Genomic DNA, 18,296 nt, shown 5'->3' with positions numbered 1-18,296 from the left:
TGGCTCATTTTTTTAAACATTTTTCCTAGCTCATTTCTTGAAAGCTGCCGTGCAATGTTTTGTTTTTCGTTTCGATGTTGTTGTTGTCATTGCCGAAGCAAATCGGTGACCCAATGGAAAATAATCAAGTGTGAGCTAAATCTTTGCAGACTAACCGTATTATTTATTTAAGCTACGTGTGACGCATTTTTAATATATAGTTAACGAAATTATATTCTCACGCTTTATATCGTTATCTCAGAAACATGATATGAAATTGAATACCTGTTAGTTTCTAGGTAGTATATTTTTTACTTACTGTCGTTTAGCTCTTATCTTGCTCTGTTTATTTTTTACCGTTTTTTTTTTATTGCATTTGATTGCAATTTCCCATCGGACAACTCGTTCGCCCGGAGTGAGCGCATCATTTATGCATCCTGCTAATGAACATTTTTCCATATTGCCGCATCCTCGAACGAAACCGGTTTTTGATAGTAATTTTGCATATACAGAGTGTGTAAGTACCTACAACTTGACCGCGAGCGCTTTTGAGCTTCTTCCGCCGTTTGTTTGCCCTACACTCAAAGGGTGCACTTTAAAGCACCGCGAGAGCTCCTTCGATATACCGACTATTAATATTATCTTTCGGCGGAGGAGCGGTCTCCTAATCGCTACTCTAGCGAGTTGTTATTGCCAGGTGAACGACCCGCGTTGACTCTTGCAGATTTACAGTTCTGAACCTTGTTATTATTACTTGTGTATTGATCGAGCTCGCATAGCTAAGCGTAATTTTGAGAATATTTATTTTGCAAAAAAGAGCCAATTGTCTTTTTTTTTGCTCATATAATTTGTATCCGCAATGCGAAAATTTGAAGCACGGATAACAATAAAAATACTATTGTAGAATTACAGAACATCACGTATTGTGTGTAGTGTGTGCGTAAAAAACTCAATTATGTACTGTAGAACGAAATAATGATACTTGAGCTTTTGCGAAATTAAATCTGATATAAAAAAAAACGACTTTGTCCATCAATCATTGTTTTTCGGACATCGTAAAAAATGCTCTCGATCGTAATCTGAGCTATTCTTTTTTTTTGTAATAATAAAGTCGCGAACGATTTGCGGTTAGTTCACTCACTTTTCTCATCAGATGACTGCTACCTCTGCTGAAAGCTACCGTATTTCTCCCGCACGCATCGTCTTTTGAATGGTAATTACGTCTCGCACGTGGTCAGCATTCATCCGCGCTTCTCTTCATGCAGTTATTTATTATTATGCCTCAGATTCACACGAGCTCTTCTCATATGCACAGTTATCGCTATTGTTGTTGCCGAGTTTTTTCCGCAAACCAAATTCACGGATAACCCGCCATCATTATTACAGATGAGCTTTTAACGAGCGGGATGCTGAAATAAAAAAACGCGAAAAAAATATCAGAGGAGGAAACGAAATAATGACTCTTGGAGTCGTGTGAGAAAGGACGCGATGTAGCTTTTCGCACACTCGAATTTTTGCATGCACCCCCCTCAATCGATTGGTTCCGCAAAGTGTGCGTGCAGTAAAATTTGTTTCTTAAAATGTATACGTATTGTAATCGAAATCTTTTAAAAGTATTTGCCACGATACCTATCATTATTTTTTCCAATAACGATTATTTATGTATGTATATAGATCAACATTCGCTATCAGCTATAGTTCGCCACATCTGCGCGATTCGCATCTGAACGCGCATCGTACATACGTATTCCAATAAAGGTGGAAATTGTCGGTCATCGCGTGTGGGGGAGAGACAAACACAATTTAGCGTCGATTTATTTAAATTTATTCATGGAATAAGTCTCTGCCGAGAGCATAAAGGCGTTTACGAGAATCTCGGTACAAAAGTGCGAACAATTGCGTGGTCGCTTCTTGCGGTTTTCGCGTTTAATTCCATCGGATGGATATTTAATGGTCGGCCGTTTCCCTAAATGATTATTGTTATGGTTAGTAAATACAAGGGGCTATAAATGAAAACAAGCAGCGGGTCACGTAATCGCCACGATAAGCGAACGAAAACAGCACAGCAGCGCCATGTCAGATTTTCGATTTTCAACGCCCATTGTCTTGTTCGCAACAGTAAGGCAATAAAGTAACAGGGAAAACTAGGAATTGAAATCGGAAAACTAAATTAGTCAGTCGCCGTTGAGCAAACGATTGAGAAACTTTATGTTGAATTGTAAAACGTTTGATGGTACATCCTTCTGCTCAAGATATTAAAAATTATGACAAGTTATGGTAATGTAACGTACTTCCTAAATTTTTAATAAGTAATGAATTCGATGTTTTTAAATGTCCTATTATTAGTATTGTATGTTGATTTCGGAACTTTACACAATAGCTCATTCTTATATGTGTATGTATGTACTTTCGTTTGTCAATTGCATTCATATAAATTCCACTATATTCCATTCATGGCGATAGCGACTTTGTTACACCGATTTTCAATATTGTGAAAACCGAACTACGCAAGCATTTATGCATTGTAAGCAGTCGTTTACTCATCGATTAAAATATTAAGTCTCTAGATAAGTTATTATCGCTATAATAAAGTTCACCGCAAGGGCGGGTACGCAGAACGCGGAGCAGCTTCTTTAATCTCATATTTTAAAATTGTCGAGATGCAACTGGTTTTGCTCTCTTAGCTCGGGGTTAAACCTGGCGGGAGGGTGGGTGAACTCTCCATAATACTTCCTCTGCGGCAAATGAGATCGTTCCCGTTTTTCAACAGTCGAACTGCATACGCAATGGCGTTATGCAGCTGGCTAAATTGCATCAGAACTATCACACAACCTACTCTATGGACGCGCGTGACACCAGTCTTGTGTGCGTTGTTTTCCTCGTTTTCTTCCGCGTATTACGAGCCGTTCGATGTAGTGCATGCACTTTTCGATGCACCCGCTCTTCCTGCTCGACTCTCGACGTATCGGTTCGATTTATTATATACATATATGCTTCGGTCGGTTTTGCATGCCGATCCGCGAGAGAGGAGAACCCGGCTCGCGAAGGTCGTCGATCCCGTCGATTTTATTGCACTTTGCCTGGTGGTGCTCCATGCACTACTACTGCACTTGTTGATTGTATTGTGCCAGCCATGTACATAGCTGAATAGCGAGGGGGACTTTTCTGTAGTGTTTATGTCGATATGCTGAGACTTTGCCCTTATCTGAATCAAAGAGCAAACAAAGAAAGGGTCGTAAATTTGGCGACCTTGCCCCAACCGCGTGTTTGACCGTGTAATGTAGTTTTTCAATGCACCGAGAAACAAACAGTGCGTCATGCATTGGACGATGATTGTATGCGGTTTTTTCCAAGCCTCGTTTCTCTCGGTGCAATATGGATATATGCGCATATGTACATAAGCAGACACGCTAAAGGACGACTGGTATGCAATTTGATTCGAATTGTATGTTAAGTTATGGGTTGCGCCATTAACAATGTTAAATTTGATCTATTTCCATGTAACTATCTTGACATCATGTTAATGGATCTTGTATATTTTTATTACAAATAATTGCATGGAGAGGACTATTACAGTTTTTGTAGTCAGACATGCATGCAGTTAAATAATACCAGTAATGAAGATCACCATTATTTAATAAAAAAAAGTTGGGTTGTATTAGTATAATTATTGTAATATTATAACTATAATAAAACAATATGGCATAATTTATATAATAGCAATAAAATTAAAACGAAGGCAATCTATTTTTACTGCGAGCGAAGAACTTCCTGAATTAATAAATAAATAATATTTGGTATATATATTTTTGTTAGATTATTATATGCTACTGTAACTTTGATTATTCAAACCGACGCAATTAATATCTAACACATAGATAAACGTATTTTTCAATAGCGTTTTCCTCAATAGTCAATACCAGTAGTTGGCGATGGTTTATTTGCAGGCATGTAAGATTTTTTTTGTCAATGACGGCGATAGGTCAGGATTGTTGACGCAAACTTCGTTTGTTCTCCGACAATCTGGTTAACAAGAACTTAAAAAGCCATTAAAGTTTTAGTGTTTGAGACTCGAGACCAGATCTGCCCGGTTCGTCTTGAACAATGTAGCAGGCGCCATTGCCAATTGCTGTAATTGCAGCTTTTGCGAATTATGCAAATTTTTTGAACGTATATGCCGCGCTGAAAAATTGACGCGTCAGTCGATACTGACACGCGACAGGGCCTTTATTAATGACGGGCGTGCACATACGCATCGTCGTTTTTTTAGTTTGTTTTTGTTTTTATTTATAAAGTTGACCCGGCACGTACGAGCACACGCCATACGCGGACGCCGGGTATCTTGGTACGAAAATCTTCCGAACAGGTTTGCCTGTTGTATACTCTTTTTATATCTCTCTCTGCGAGAGGCTTCGAAACGGGATTTCGCAGCGTCGTTTGCATATATTGAAATCGTACACGCATGCGAAATCGCTTTTCGATTATTGCGCACACTGCACTATCGGATTCGTCGATAGTGCGGCTGATCGAATTCATCTGGTTGCCTTTTTTATCGGCGTTGCGCAGTCCGATTTGCGATTCTTCGCACGATTTCGGCGCGTTGAACGAGCGCGTTAACTGTAAAAATTACGGGATCAGATTTCCGCGGAGTTAGAGAGAGGAATTCATTGTTTGGCGGATGCGATGCGAAAATCTCTCTGGCAAATGGCGTTTCGCGATAATAACGTGGCAATGAAAGTTTTAATGGATCCGAGAGGCTGCATCGCTGAATTTATGACCGCGTCTTCGGAACGGAGCCGCCATGACCAGGGCTACCAGATCAAAAATGCAAACTCCAGACCAAGGTCTTGACCTTTATTGATCAAGTATACTGGTTCGTCTTGAGAGCTAAAATAACATACTTATAAATATATTTCAGAATTACTTGGATGGTTCCAAAAATCAGGACATTTTCGGATAAATCCGGACGTCTGGCGGCAACCCTAGCACTGAACGAATAACTATTTTATACCCGCTCGTTTACAGCGGTCATGTTTTTAATGCCTTGCAGTTTGTAATTTATATGCGTGCCTCTCTGGCAGACGATTATTTCTATACCCAAGGCGGCGAGCATTCAATTTGGATTCGTCGATAAGGGTGACAACCTTCGAATGGGTCAATGTTTGATTGCATAATCGAAACGCTATGTACGCTTTTCCCGTAACGACGTGCATCCGCGATAGCTTTCCAAAATTCGAGAGCATCTAACTGTTCGCAATTTTTTAGGCATTTCTCTCGCGCTCGTGTGTGAATTTTTTACCGGAGCGCCGCTTTTACCTGTCGAATGTACAGTAACGCGTTAACGGCACTCTCGGCAAAATCGGACAACGTAAAAGGCCGCCGGTAGGCGCTCGCCATGATTGATAGTTTCCCACCCATTCTGGTTCGGAGACGTAACATAGCTAAACGTACTACACACAACATTAACACACACGTGTTGCATTGCGATAATTACGTCGCCGTCGTTTTCCACTGCAATCGAGATCTTTGGTTCGCCAAGTTTTCCGCATTGCCGTGAGGTAACGTGAGCCGCTCCATCAATTGCGAATTGTGAAATTGGTCCATTCTTTGCCGATTTTCGATCACTTCCTGTTTTTAATACGGCGCATTGGGTGTACGTAGTGTTAACATATTTTTAAAAATTAATAAATAAAATATTATATTGTGGGGATCTATTTATTTATTATGGCAACAATAGGCGGAACACTGTTATCACTGACGCGACGGCGGCGTAGAGAAACACGTTCCTTAGCGAATCTCGATGAGAAGACCACGACTGGTGGGACCTCGTCCTTCAAATTATTTTATGTACAAATTTATTAATGCAAACAGGTGCGCCTTTTTGAGTCACGTGGTAGCAGGAGCGCATACTGAGTAAGGAGGCAGTCGATAATTAATTTATTATTTTAATTATTAGGATTTTTTTCTTAATTCCTGTAAATTATGCTTGGATACGAATCTCGAAAGTCGCATTAAAAAGCACGGCTTCAAACTACCATTTTGTGCAAAAAATTATTAACACGATCCGATTTAGTGCGCGTTTTAGTCACACGGTAGTAGGAGCGCATTCTGAGTGAGGAGGTACGTGAAGTACCAATTTATTGTTTTTTTTTATTCATGCAAATTATGCTTGTGTACGAATCTCAAAAGTCGCGCCAAAGCATGTACTAAAAAGCACCGCGCTTTTTAAACTACCATTTTGTGTACAAATTTATTTACACGAACCGGTTCAGTGTCTTCTTGAATCGCGCCAAAGCGGGAGAGCCAGTACCGGAATGCTACTCCCTTTTGGGGTAATCAATGAAGAGTTAATGTGAATCCGAATATCCTGGTTATTTTATTTGTTGCGTTGTAGTTGTGCTGTGCTGTCGGTGATTATTCAATAAATTTTACCATATTTTCTGACGCGTTCCGGTAATGGAAAAAATTACCGGAACGACGTTCCGGCCTCACTTCACTACTGTATGTACGTTCGTAAATGATATCACGGTCGCGCCGGAAGAGCACTGTTGCGACAGTCGATCGCGGCGCGCCTCCGCTGAGTTGCGACATGCCCCTCGCTTTTAGTCCGACACGTGTCGAATTATTAAACTAGATTATGCGAGTCTTTATCTTTATAGAGAACATCCCCAATCGAACCCGATATAATGCAATTTAACGATCTCACATTAGCGCGTATTAGCAGGTGTGTTTCGCCCCCGATAGATCGTATCGGGCTTCCGCGTTAGAATCGCTCGCCCCTTTTCTGGATATGTGTCATTAGCGCGATGCGTTCTCGAGCGCAGGATGCATCGGAGAAGGAGGTATTTTTGGATGCGCAGCGTTGCAGCTCTCTCCGGTGAGATTGCGCCAGCAGATCCACTAATAGAAGAATATTGTGAAATTCGGGATACTATCGGGTTTCCGGGTGTCTAGACCGATTTATCTCGGGTCAATTAGATCAGATTGCACATTCGCAGCGCCTGCAGTTGTCATGTCATATTCTACATGTCCTAAATGCCTTCATTGTGCAATTGATGGAAAACAAAAGTATGCATTAGTCGACGATGACAAATCTGTTTGAACTCTACGAACGGACATAACGTCAGTCGATAGGAAGCCGTTTGGTTCTTCCGGTAACCGTCCGCGTTCGAACGACCCAGTTTCTCGCGTACGTGAAAAATAGAAAAACAACGGGTCATACCTCTTCGAGGAAGTCACGCATGATCGACGCATTCTCGCACAATATTTACGACCATACGTAAGGATCGAATCCCGGTAAACGGCAGCTAGGTACTCGCTCGACATACAAACCGATCCAAAAAGCAGAACATGAGTAAAGGCACGCGCGGGCCCGAGGAATTCCCTAACGGGATGTATCGTATTCGCTGATGAATCAGGTTTCCGACGTTGGCCATCGGCGGTTATTTGCACCGCGGACGACAGACAGGATCGAGGAACAAAAAAGACGACTCGTACAATTAAGCTCGACTGGTAAACAACGTTTATTTTACTTCTCGGGCGAAAAAATTAGATAGGGATCCGATGAACTGTTACGTAGTTCACGATCATAGTAGTCATCGGCCTGACTTTCTACGTCGTTTTGCGATCGTGCATTTCTCTCGCCTCCACTTTTCTATTGCAAAACCTCAGCTGAGAACGTTGCTCCCAGGTTCGCGGAGGTCGCACGCTCGACTTTCTTTCTCGGCCGACGTCCTCTGACGAGAAAGGTGAAATGCCTACGACGACGAGAAGCCGATTACGAAACGGCCGCCATTTCTTCGCGGCGGTGATTTCACATTGAAAAAAATACGATAGAAAGCGATCGAAATTCAGCGATCTTTTTGTTATCTGGTTCCCTTTGTTTTCGTCGAAAGCACAAACGGGCACTTGTCGCGTGGACGGCAAGGTGTCAATATCGAGGAGCACCTGCTCACCCGGATCGACAATGGACTACCACGAACATTTAACAAACTGCCAATTAACAGCTATTAAAAGGAGATTTCGAGACCCGTCGTTTTCGTCCTGCCCCGTCGAGTCGCATAAATCAATCTATACGACTCTTTGTCAGCGACGATTTCACCTGGTATCGTAAAAGCAGACGTTTTTTGTCGATGTGGTATGCTTGCTTTAGAACGACTCTTAATTACATAGTACATCCTTTGGAATCCTTTTCAGCGGTTTTTACATAATACGAGCCTGTATGCTTTGTGTGGCTATAATCGCAATATTCGTTTATATAGCGAGACCATTAGCCATAGACACAATTGAACCGATTATATCGAATATGTTTTGACGCAAAGCCAAATTTACAGCTGAAACGCTACCGCCACCCACGCATCCCGATACTTAATTATGCGTTCGAAAAGCGTACATTGTCTGTCATCTAGGCGCGTCGTTGCGTCATCTGGCTTTTATACATATCGAACTTCACACGTACTTTTGTAATAATGTTACAATCTATCGATAAGGATAAAAGAGCGATGAACGTCAAATTGTTTCAATGATCGATCGTAGATTCACGTAATAGTTGACTCACGCGAACTTGTTCGAATAGATACATAAAACTAATATAAATTAATTTACTACAAAAATATTCAAATATTAGCAAATATTGATTATTTCACTTGCGACTCACTTCATGCATTATACACTGATATTAACACTTTACCGACCGCTCACGCCATATGGAGTGCGAGCCTGCCGAACGTTAAATACCGCGCACGCCATATGGAGTGAGCGGTAGCTATGATTTCGTTATCAAATTAAAAATATATGCTTAGAGATTTTTTAAGATTTTTTTTTGAAAAAAATTAAATATAAGTATGAAGTTTCATTTGATATTGAAAAAAAATATTTAATTACTGTGCCTGGCCTTATTATTAGACACGTTTGTCTATATATTATAATTTGTTTATATATTATAATTTTTAAAGCAGAAATTCGTTTTTTTGCTATTTTAATATTTTTTATAGCATTAGTTATTGAAAAAGAACTAATTTAGTTGTGAGAAGTCATAAATTCTATGTTTTTAATTCAAAACAAAAATAAAAATATTTTTCACTATGCAATTCGGGACTATATTTAAAATATTTTGTATGTCCTTCTTTAGATTAAATAAGTGCCTGAATTTAATTTATAAACGTTGTTTAATTTTTGAAGGTTCAAAGTATGATTCTATTCCCGAATCACCTTCTCGATTAGCTCTCTTTTAGTGGTTATTTCGATTTTATCAATCTCTTCTTCAAATGCTCCCAAATATTCTCGACGGTATTTTTGTTTTGCAAGTATGCAAAATATCTTCCCAGTGTTATCAGTAAAAATGAACAACAAAATCATATATAATAAAGATATAGTTCAAATATAATTGAGCTGCCTTTGTATTTCTTTACTTATGTCTTATAATATAATCAGGTACTGTTTATCTATACAAATTCGAAAATCCATTTAAAAAATATATATTTATATCAAATATATTTTGTAAATTCTTTCTACTTTGCATTTTTTTAAGTACACTAACATTTTTTGTGAGTTAATCTATTAGATAGTACCGGTTTCCCGAATTTCTAAATTGACAGATTAGCGAGATTATATCGTATTTTTTCTGTCCTGTAATTTGGAAATTTCGACCGTTTATTTTATTGAGTGAATTTTATCTATCACGAGATAACACAGATTTACTGGAAGTGATTCTAAGAAGTGACTCTTTTTTTGAAATTGGGAATTTCTTTTGAGATAAGAAATAATATGATGCACTTAAAAAAATATGAATAATAATTCAGTTTAGCTAACGCTGTCGTGTAAATCGCATCTTGTTTTCGTGTGCTCGAGTGAATATTCTAAAAATAATAAAAAAATAAAATAAATAAAAGGAACTTTGTGCTGCAGTGATTCTTTAAAAATATTACGCTTACGCCTCTTTATAAAATATAGTGTCTATAAAAATATAAATACAGTGTATTTTATATAACAAAGTGTTAAAAATATAGTTTTTATTTAAATATAATTATAACCCAAATAAATAAATGGCAGAAGATAGTTTTGTAGAGGAAAATTACGCGGACAATGATTCAAATATTCCCAGTGATAACGAAAACTTTAGTGATAGTGATACAAGTTCGATTGTTCATGAAAGAAATCGTCCTCGAGTAATGATGCCTATTAGCGATGGAGAAGATACTGAGGATGATGATATTCCATTAGATTGGTGTGAAACTGATACACCTAGGCATAACCAGCCATTTGAAGGATTGTCGGGAGCAACTTTTGATGTTGATATCACGCGCCCTGAAGAAATCGCCGAAAAATTTATCGGTGATGACCTGTTCCGCATTATTGCAGAAGAAACAAATAGATACCGTGCTCAAACTTGGAATAAGTACAAACAAGAAGTTAAAAATATTATAAAAGAAAAAAATAAGAATATGTGGGGCTTACCGGATATTCTAAAAAAGGCTAAACTACGAATATTTGAAAGTAAATATAAGCGAAACGGGGAAATTTTATTACAATTGTGGAAAACAGTAAAGAGTAGAGATATTCGAATGATATCAACAATCCATAATACAAATATTGTAAACACTGAAAAAACTGACAGAAGAACTGGGCTGCGTATAAAAAAACCAATTTGTATAATTGATTACAATAAATACATGAAGGGAGTAGATCGGGCTGATCAATACCTTTCGTACTATCCAATATATCGTAAAACTAAAAAATGGACGAAAAAAGTGGCCATGTATTTATTTAACTGTGCATTATTCAATGCATTTACAGTTTATAGAAGTGTAAATTCAAACAGCAATATAAAGTTTTATGATTATTTAATGAAAATAGCAAAATATTGGATAGAGGAAAAAACACCAGAAACAGAAACACCAACAATTTCAGAAATGTCTGAAAATTCACAACCGACATCCACATTCGCCACTGCTCCCTCATTTCAAAGGCTTTCAGACAGTTTAAAACAACACCAATTAGTCAGGATATCATCTACTAATGAGCGTAAAAGAAGAAGATGCATAGTTTGTATCGCACATAAAATAAGAAAAGATTCTCTTTACATGTGCAAAGAATGTAAAGTAGCTTTACATGTTGGTGAATGTTTCTCCTCGTATCATTTGAAGAAACATTACTAGGTAAATAATAAAAATAACGTTTGTGAATTTTGAATTTTATTTTTTTGATAATTCGTATTGGTATTATTTTAGAATTAAATATTGTGAAAAGTGAATTACAAGGGAAAGACATTGAATAATAATAAAGTGTGTACCTGAAATATTCCGTATTAGTGTGAAGAAATTTATAATGGTGAGTGCACTTTAAACTTGCATTATATAAATAGTTATTGTGAAAAGTGATTTACACGTGAAAGATAATGTACAATATCTGTGTATGTGCCTGGAAGATTTCGCATTACGATGGAGCGAATTACAATGGTGAGTGAATATTTTATTGCAATTGAATTATATATCAGTAAACTCATATTAGTAAAAATGTCATTTCTCATTTTTGTAGATAATCATTTGCACAAAATATCACAATACGAAAAAAAAGTGTGCTTGAAAAAAGTTTTTTTAAATTTGAAAAAGTTTGAGAACCGCTGGATGACTCAATTTAAATTATTTTTATTTAAATTTTTAGGTTATTCATTTTTATAATTTTAAAATCAAGATAATCATTTTAAAAATCTAATAATAAGGAAATGTAATAATTAATTTTTATTTCCGGCGATCCACATGTTGAGAACCACCTAATAATGACTTAAATTGATGCATTGATACATTTTTAACATGTTTAGAAAAATTCAACTAAATATTCGGACCGTATCAAAAAATACATAAATTTAAATAAAAAAGGTAAAATTCGCGAAGATTTGTGAAAAGGTGCCGGTATTTAGCGTAAGTCTGGTAGTGAAACTGCCGGTCGGTAAAGTGTTAATTACCGTATTATACGAACATTATAAGACAGTTAAATATTGTGGACGCGCGAGTCATATATAATCATAGTAATTTATGCTAACGCCACACTTCCGTAGAGTACATACAGGTGTATAGGTCACAATTTGCTGTTTCGTTTGTACACTCCAATGTAACCCTGGATAGCGCTATAAAAAAACATGAAGTGTTTCACAAAGTTTTCGCCCACTACTGTCATTAAATAATATTGAAATATGTTTTGTGAAATTTGATGTGCCCAACTCATTACTGTTTTCTTGGGCTATGTAATGTGTTGAACAAACCGTGTTTCACATCGGATGTCAACATTGTTGGAAAGGCTGATTTTTTTGTATCAAGAGAAGCTGACGAGCTTCCTTTCTTTTTGAATCGCTCATCGGTGTTTTTCTTTCATTTTCTCTTGCGCCGCCGCCAGCCCGGAAAACTTTCTTTCGAGTGGCGCAATTCGCGTGCAATGAAATGCAATCGAGACCGTTTTTGCATGTTTACTTTCTAACGGTCTATGTTTCAGATCGATCGCCGTAAGCGAATTGTCGCAATGCATATTTTTTCGCGGAACGTTGCCGCATCAATTGCGAGTTTTGCTTTTAATTTTGCACAATTCTCACGTTAGGTATGTGTGTATCGAAGGAGACCGGTTTTCGCGACAGTTTCTGTCAGTCATCAGCTCATTAGCAACTAGTGCACTCGCCCTATTCGATGCGTGATTATAATACGTATCATCATAATCGTTTGGTATTGAACGTTGTTTTTTTTGTCTATTGTTCCATTTTGAATGAGTCGAACGTTGCGGTATCAAGTCCGCCGTTGCGATAACGTATTACAAAAATTACTGTAATACGATTGTGTTGCGGGTTGGCAAAGAATAGTGTCATTGCTATGATTTTTAGGTCAAAAGCGAAACGAATCTTGGTTAAGTGGCTTTTAATTAGCATTTTTGTCGCAGGTTCACCGCTGCTGCTAAATCAGTGCGAACGCTTTGCGAAAAATTTAGCACTCTAAACTTGGCCATCGACCGTGGGCCGAGCTATTTCAAACTCGTCTTGCTTGCGAACGAGATGATTTCATAAAATTGATGCTTTCTCAATGGCTCGCTGAATGTTTTATACGTTGCAACGCTGATTCCGCAACAGTTCGGATCCCTTTAAAGTGCCGAGAAGCTGTTCGATTTAAACTACTATTAGTCACGGTCGGAATATAATCTGATTTATATTTATTTTCCGGTTTTAAAGATTGCCAAGAGTTAATTTTAAATCTAACTTGACCTCCGTCGATTTTTAGCTAAAGCGTTCAGATTCAGCCGCATCAATCAGATCACTTCAATTTGCATTTTCGCAACGTTTGACCCGCCATATTTCGCAGTTGAGCTCGACGTTTCATAGATTCGGTTTCAAAACGGACTCTGCGTTGCTGAGACTTTTGCAAGACCTTGCTTTTGCTCACCGACGTTGTCCTCTCGCGAAGGCGAGGGCCGCCATTCGGATATCTTCGATCGTAAACTTCAAGTACCGAACGTAAAATACTTCGGATGGATACTGTCGAATCGAAAAAGAGATAGAGTTTGGCAGGGTCTCGGTCGAACGTTCGGGGCGTCTATTAAACTAAAGACTGGTTTCATCTCAAAAGTCTTAACAATAATTTAACTTCAGTAATGCTCAGTTTTACAAATAGGAGATTTCGCATGTACGCGTATATCAAAACACTCGTCGATGTTCTCGCTTCTTGCTCAACACAAGTACGCAACAACGATTGGTAACTATCGTACGTTGTTGAAAAGCACAGTTATACAATGATGAAAATGCGCCTTTTTTGCTGTTGCGAGCGTCGCTTATCCTTTCACAACGAGCGTGTCTTCCTCCGCGTCCTTATCAGTCCGACGATAACAAAGACCGCAGATATTTTTTTCTCCATAAAACAAGGTAAATTTAACTGTCTTGTTTGAGGAAAATGAGGCGAAGCTTCCTCTGCCGCAAAAGGATATGGTTGTCGTTAAGGATAATTTTTAATTTTCCTGCATGCGGTGAAACCTTTTGTAGAAAATTAGATAAGTAAACAAAATATGCGGTTTTGCAGGTGAACAAACAGCGTTATCGGTGTGTGTTTTTAAAACGTTCAGATCGCAATGGGTCGTTGCGAGAATGACCCTTTTAAGATGATTCGATAAGAAGGGCGATGCATATTATTTTTATAATACAAAACATGTTCCATGTAGCTAAGATACTGTGTCAGCAGATGTTTGTTTCAATGACTGTTTTATTTTTATTCTTTAGATTCTTAACTTCAGATAATTTTTTGTTATAAGCGCGTATTTTTGTTATGTGTATTTTAGCAAATTTAGAGTGCTACAACGTCATTGCTTATCTTTTGATAAAGCCAATGGCACAGTCACGATGAGAATCGATACCAATTTAGAACTATATTCATCATTCATTGCACATTTAACGTGACGATGGTGAAATGTCATGATATCATATTTCAAGGATCATGTTTGAAGAACTCGTCAATTTATAAATTATTCGTATTAGAAAATGATTCACATGGACTTGATTGCGTTTCATAAATGGGTCTCGAACCAGTTTCGCAAGAAGCGTTCCTAGTGTTTTTTCTTCATATCGTACATACCTTTTTGCAATTTGTCAAATTGCTCAATTCGTATGTGTGTATATTAAAACATACGATATTGTGAGCCTTTGTCGTATATATGCCATTCATCGGCCTGCTTGCCCAATGCCCCCGAATGCTTCGTTTCTTCGTCGTTTTCGCAACCACCTTGGCGATTTGAACTTGCCACAGTCACCTCTGTGTAAAAATGTGTCAATAACGCGCCGTTCTGTATGCGTATACGTGTTTGTGTGTGTGCTGTGTGTATACGCACAAGTTTTAATATATGATTTTAATAATTGATGACAAACCGACCATCTCTAGGGTATCAAAATGTATTAATTTAACACTGCAGCCTCGGTCGCCCTTGACCCGGAAATTGCTCTTTTGTAAAAATACACATTTGTGTGTACGTTTAATGTACGTACCACAAACTACACAATGCGTATGGATACTTTTTTATAGCATAATTGCCGCCGATTGCTGCATTTCATCCGTAATGGTTGTATAATGCGTTGCGAAATGCTTTTTGGCAACGAGACCGTCTCGATGTGTTGTTTGCATCAGAAAATTATCGACATAACGCGGCTCGCCAGATGATGATACTGACACACACACACACACACTTATAAGGACGGGAAAATAGCACTAATTGATGATTAACGAATGAACACATTTCGCTAGCGTTTTTAAATATAGTCCTAGAGCTTTAAACTGGAGCACTCTTTCACCCTTGGATATTTTACGGTCTATTGTTCCGAAAGATCGTTGTCTTTTATTTTGTATTGATACAAAATTTTGTTACTTAATCACTCAAGGATATTTTTTATGTTAAAAATGTGTGTAATATTACACAGATTTTTTTGTTATCGGCGTTATATTTAGTCAATGAATATATTATTTTATTCAGAATTTACGGTCAAGGGTAATAATAATACGAAATGCATTTGAAAAAAGTACGTACATGTATGTGGATAGGTCGGTAGGTCGAATACCGACATTGTTAAATATTGTTTCTATTTCAGAAAGCTCTTCTGATGAGCGCCGCTGCATTTTTGGCATAAGCGTGAACCGGAAATGCCGTCCTTTTTCCTCGTCTTCGGCATTTCCGCCTCAGCCTCATTTGTTTTAGTAATAAGACGCATTGCGCCTCCCCGCGACACTTACGAAAAGGCTGCGCCTTTGCGACAACCTCCCCTCTTGAATTGTCCGTCGATTGCGTCAAAAAGACCTACGAGTGTGTGTGTGTTCAAACAAGCAGCAGCAACAGCGAGATAGCTCTCGGATCATGTTTAAAGTTTTGTTTCAAAACTGGATCGCCTTTACGTGTGCGCTTCGTCGCTGTCGCAACTCAATGACAAAATGTTAAAATTGCATTATTACCGTTCGACATTTCGGTTTTTTCTTTTTCTCCCTCTCCCGAGCGTAAGGATCCTCTTGTGCAATTTGCATCTGCAGCACCGCGTTCAGGGTCTCTCCGGTTGGGCAAGTCTCCGCCACTTTCGCAACTCGTAATGGCTGTCATCTTTGAATGATTTTATATCATGCCCATTGTTCGGTGCGTTTCTGTAACGAGGCTGATTGGGCAAAGCGTTTTACACCGTAGGCAATTAACATAATTAGCATATTTTGTCGCGTTACCAAACTATGCGCTAATGCTAGTTTTAAGGGTTGTGCAACAGCGCTCCAGCGCGTGTGCATAATAAACTTATCATCATCCGGCGAACTTTTGATTAAAGGAGTGGTCTGGAAACGATTTCGATATCTGCCAGTCGCAATCCCAGAGACACACCCACCTGCTCCGTTGCGAAATTTTAAAGCGGCGCTCAGAGCAAAACCCGACGGAATGCTATTGCGAATACGATTATTATACTATTTGCTAATGCCGTTTTGTGTTCTCTCTGTACCCGCTCGTGTGTAAGCCCGCCATCGGAAGCTGTCCGTTTCGCGGATTGGCGCAACTTTTGTGAATAGCGAGCACCGTTTAACCTTTCGCCGCTGTCCGCGTACAATTAAGAGTTGCACGATAACCTGCTGCACTGTTTTACTCGTATCTAATGAGGCGAACGTCAGATTCGCTCTTGCGCCAGGCGAGAGGTTAACCCGCGTCCGCCGATTGACCGCGCCTGGCCTCTGTACCGCTAATCTGGGCACCTCCGCATTTCGGCCGGAGCACAATGACGTTGGGCAATTTTTAGGCGATTTTCAATTAATCACGTTGCCCAATCTGCGCTAACCCTCGAGCGTGGCACCGCACAAATACGCAAACTCGGATTTTGGGCTTTCTTTTTTTTACGATTGTCGAAATTGCGACCTTATCTCGCGACAGTCGTTCGAATCGGATGTCGCCATCCGTAGCACCACCACGCGCTCTCGCCTACGGCGCTATGCAAATTGTAACAATCGATGGGACCGCAATTAGCCGGTTTGTAGGCATAAACTGCCGCCACAGTTGCGTCGGCTCATTATGGCAGTCGAGGTCGTAAAAATTTGCGAACAATACGGGTTATGTTTAATGTGACAATTTTTTGACGCAAAAGCGGGACAAACGCGCGCTGGCGCAACACCGCCACGCAACACTACTATTTTTCATACGAAGCAATTTTTAATAATTTTACAAGGAAGAGTGGGCGACTCTGGCGTCCTTCCAGCGACGCCTGGTTGCTTCGCCGTTGCTCTATAGATAACTAATATTTTTTTTGCATTGTTTCAGAACGGAGTTGAAGTTGGAATCGCTGGAAGACGCCGTAGTGTTGGACGACTCAGACGACGACCTTCTGCAGGACAAACGTGGGTGTCCGGCGTACGTGTCTCCCGAAATCCTTCGAGCCAACCACACGTATTCTGGCAAGGCGGCCGATATGTGGTCATTAGGAGTCATATTGTACACGATGCTCGTAGGAAGGTGAGGATCCCATTATCTTACATGACATATGTGGGGGAACTTTTTGTATCGTTTCTGATGAAGCAGTTGCGTCACTACTTAACCGACGAATGCAACACGAGCGTCATTCTTGCTCAACGTCCCCGGATTGCATTCCTCCGAGATGAGAGATCTCTCCAGCGATCCTGTGACGTTCGAGAATTTATTTCGAGATCGGCGCAGATATCTTATGAATGACGCGCGCGCGAATGTGTGCGTGTGCGCTTTTTTGTTTTTGGAACGAGGTGGCCTTTCTTTGGTTGCGATGGCCTTCTGGACCGATTCGAGTTTGCAAGATTTCAGAAACGAGTGGGTACGATAAATCTTGCAATAGTTTTTTTATCTCTCGATTTTTAATCGAAAGGCTATGTGCATAATTTGGCTGCGAGGGTCAAAATGCGCTTTTTTGAAAGATATCGTATGTATGGTCATTGTGTTCCTAAAAGAGGTGGCCTTGTTTGCGCTCATTGGTCACGATAATTGAAGGACTTTTGACATTTTTTTTGTCCAAGATAAGCTTTTTGTGCACTCGCGCGTCTAAAATGATTGATATTATAAAATTATCACGTCAATGTGTACTTTGTAAACATGCATTTCATTTTTTACCACGATGCTTCATTATAGCATTAAAGCATGTGGGTATATGTATCATTATCGTTTTTTTCGCTCTCGGCCGGACCCGACGCCAGCACACATCAGGTTTTACTCTTGCACTTTTTGTGTCGTCCACTTAAAGGGCTGGAAAGGTGGCACGTGGTCCATTTCTTTTTTTACATCATTGCGATCACGCCCCGTCGATCATTAGCGTAATGGATCTT

The 18,296-nt window shown here is 39.2% G+C and overlaps 1 protein-coding gene across 1 annotated transcript in view; it reads left to right on the top strand.

The window, feature by feature from the left end:
- The window catches only part of LOC148236201 (tribbles homolog 2-like), a 47,130-nt gene that overhangs the window by 25,812 nt on the left and 3,022 nt on the right, over positions 1–18,296 (top strand). The window contains exon 3 of the mRNA XM_088185179.1: positions 17,269–17,460. Coding sequence (XP_088041305.1) covers positions 17,269–17,460 — 192 coding nt within the window. The remainder of the gene's footprint in view (positions 1–17,268; positions 17,461–18,296) is intronic.

Source organism: Plectrocnemia conspersa, unplaced genomic scaffold (assembly GCF_051122295.1).
Source record: "Plectrocnemia conspersa isolate PC_06_02 unplaced genomic scaffold, ASM5112229v1 ptg000004l, whole genome shotgun sequence".
Taxonomy (NCBI): Eukaryota; Metazoa; Arthropoda; class Insecta; order Trichoptera; family Polycentropodidae; genus Plectrocnemia; species Plectrocnemia conspersa.
Note: the sequence above shows the minus strand (reverse complement) of the source record. Positions and strands in the feature narration are given on the sequence as shown.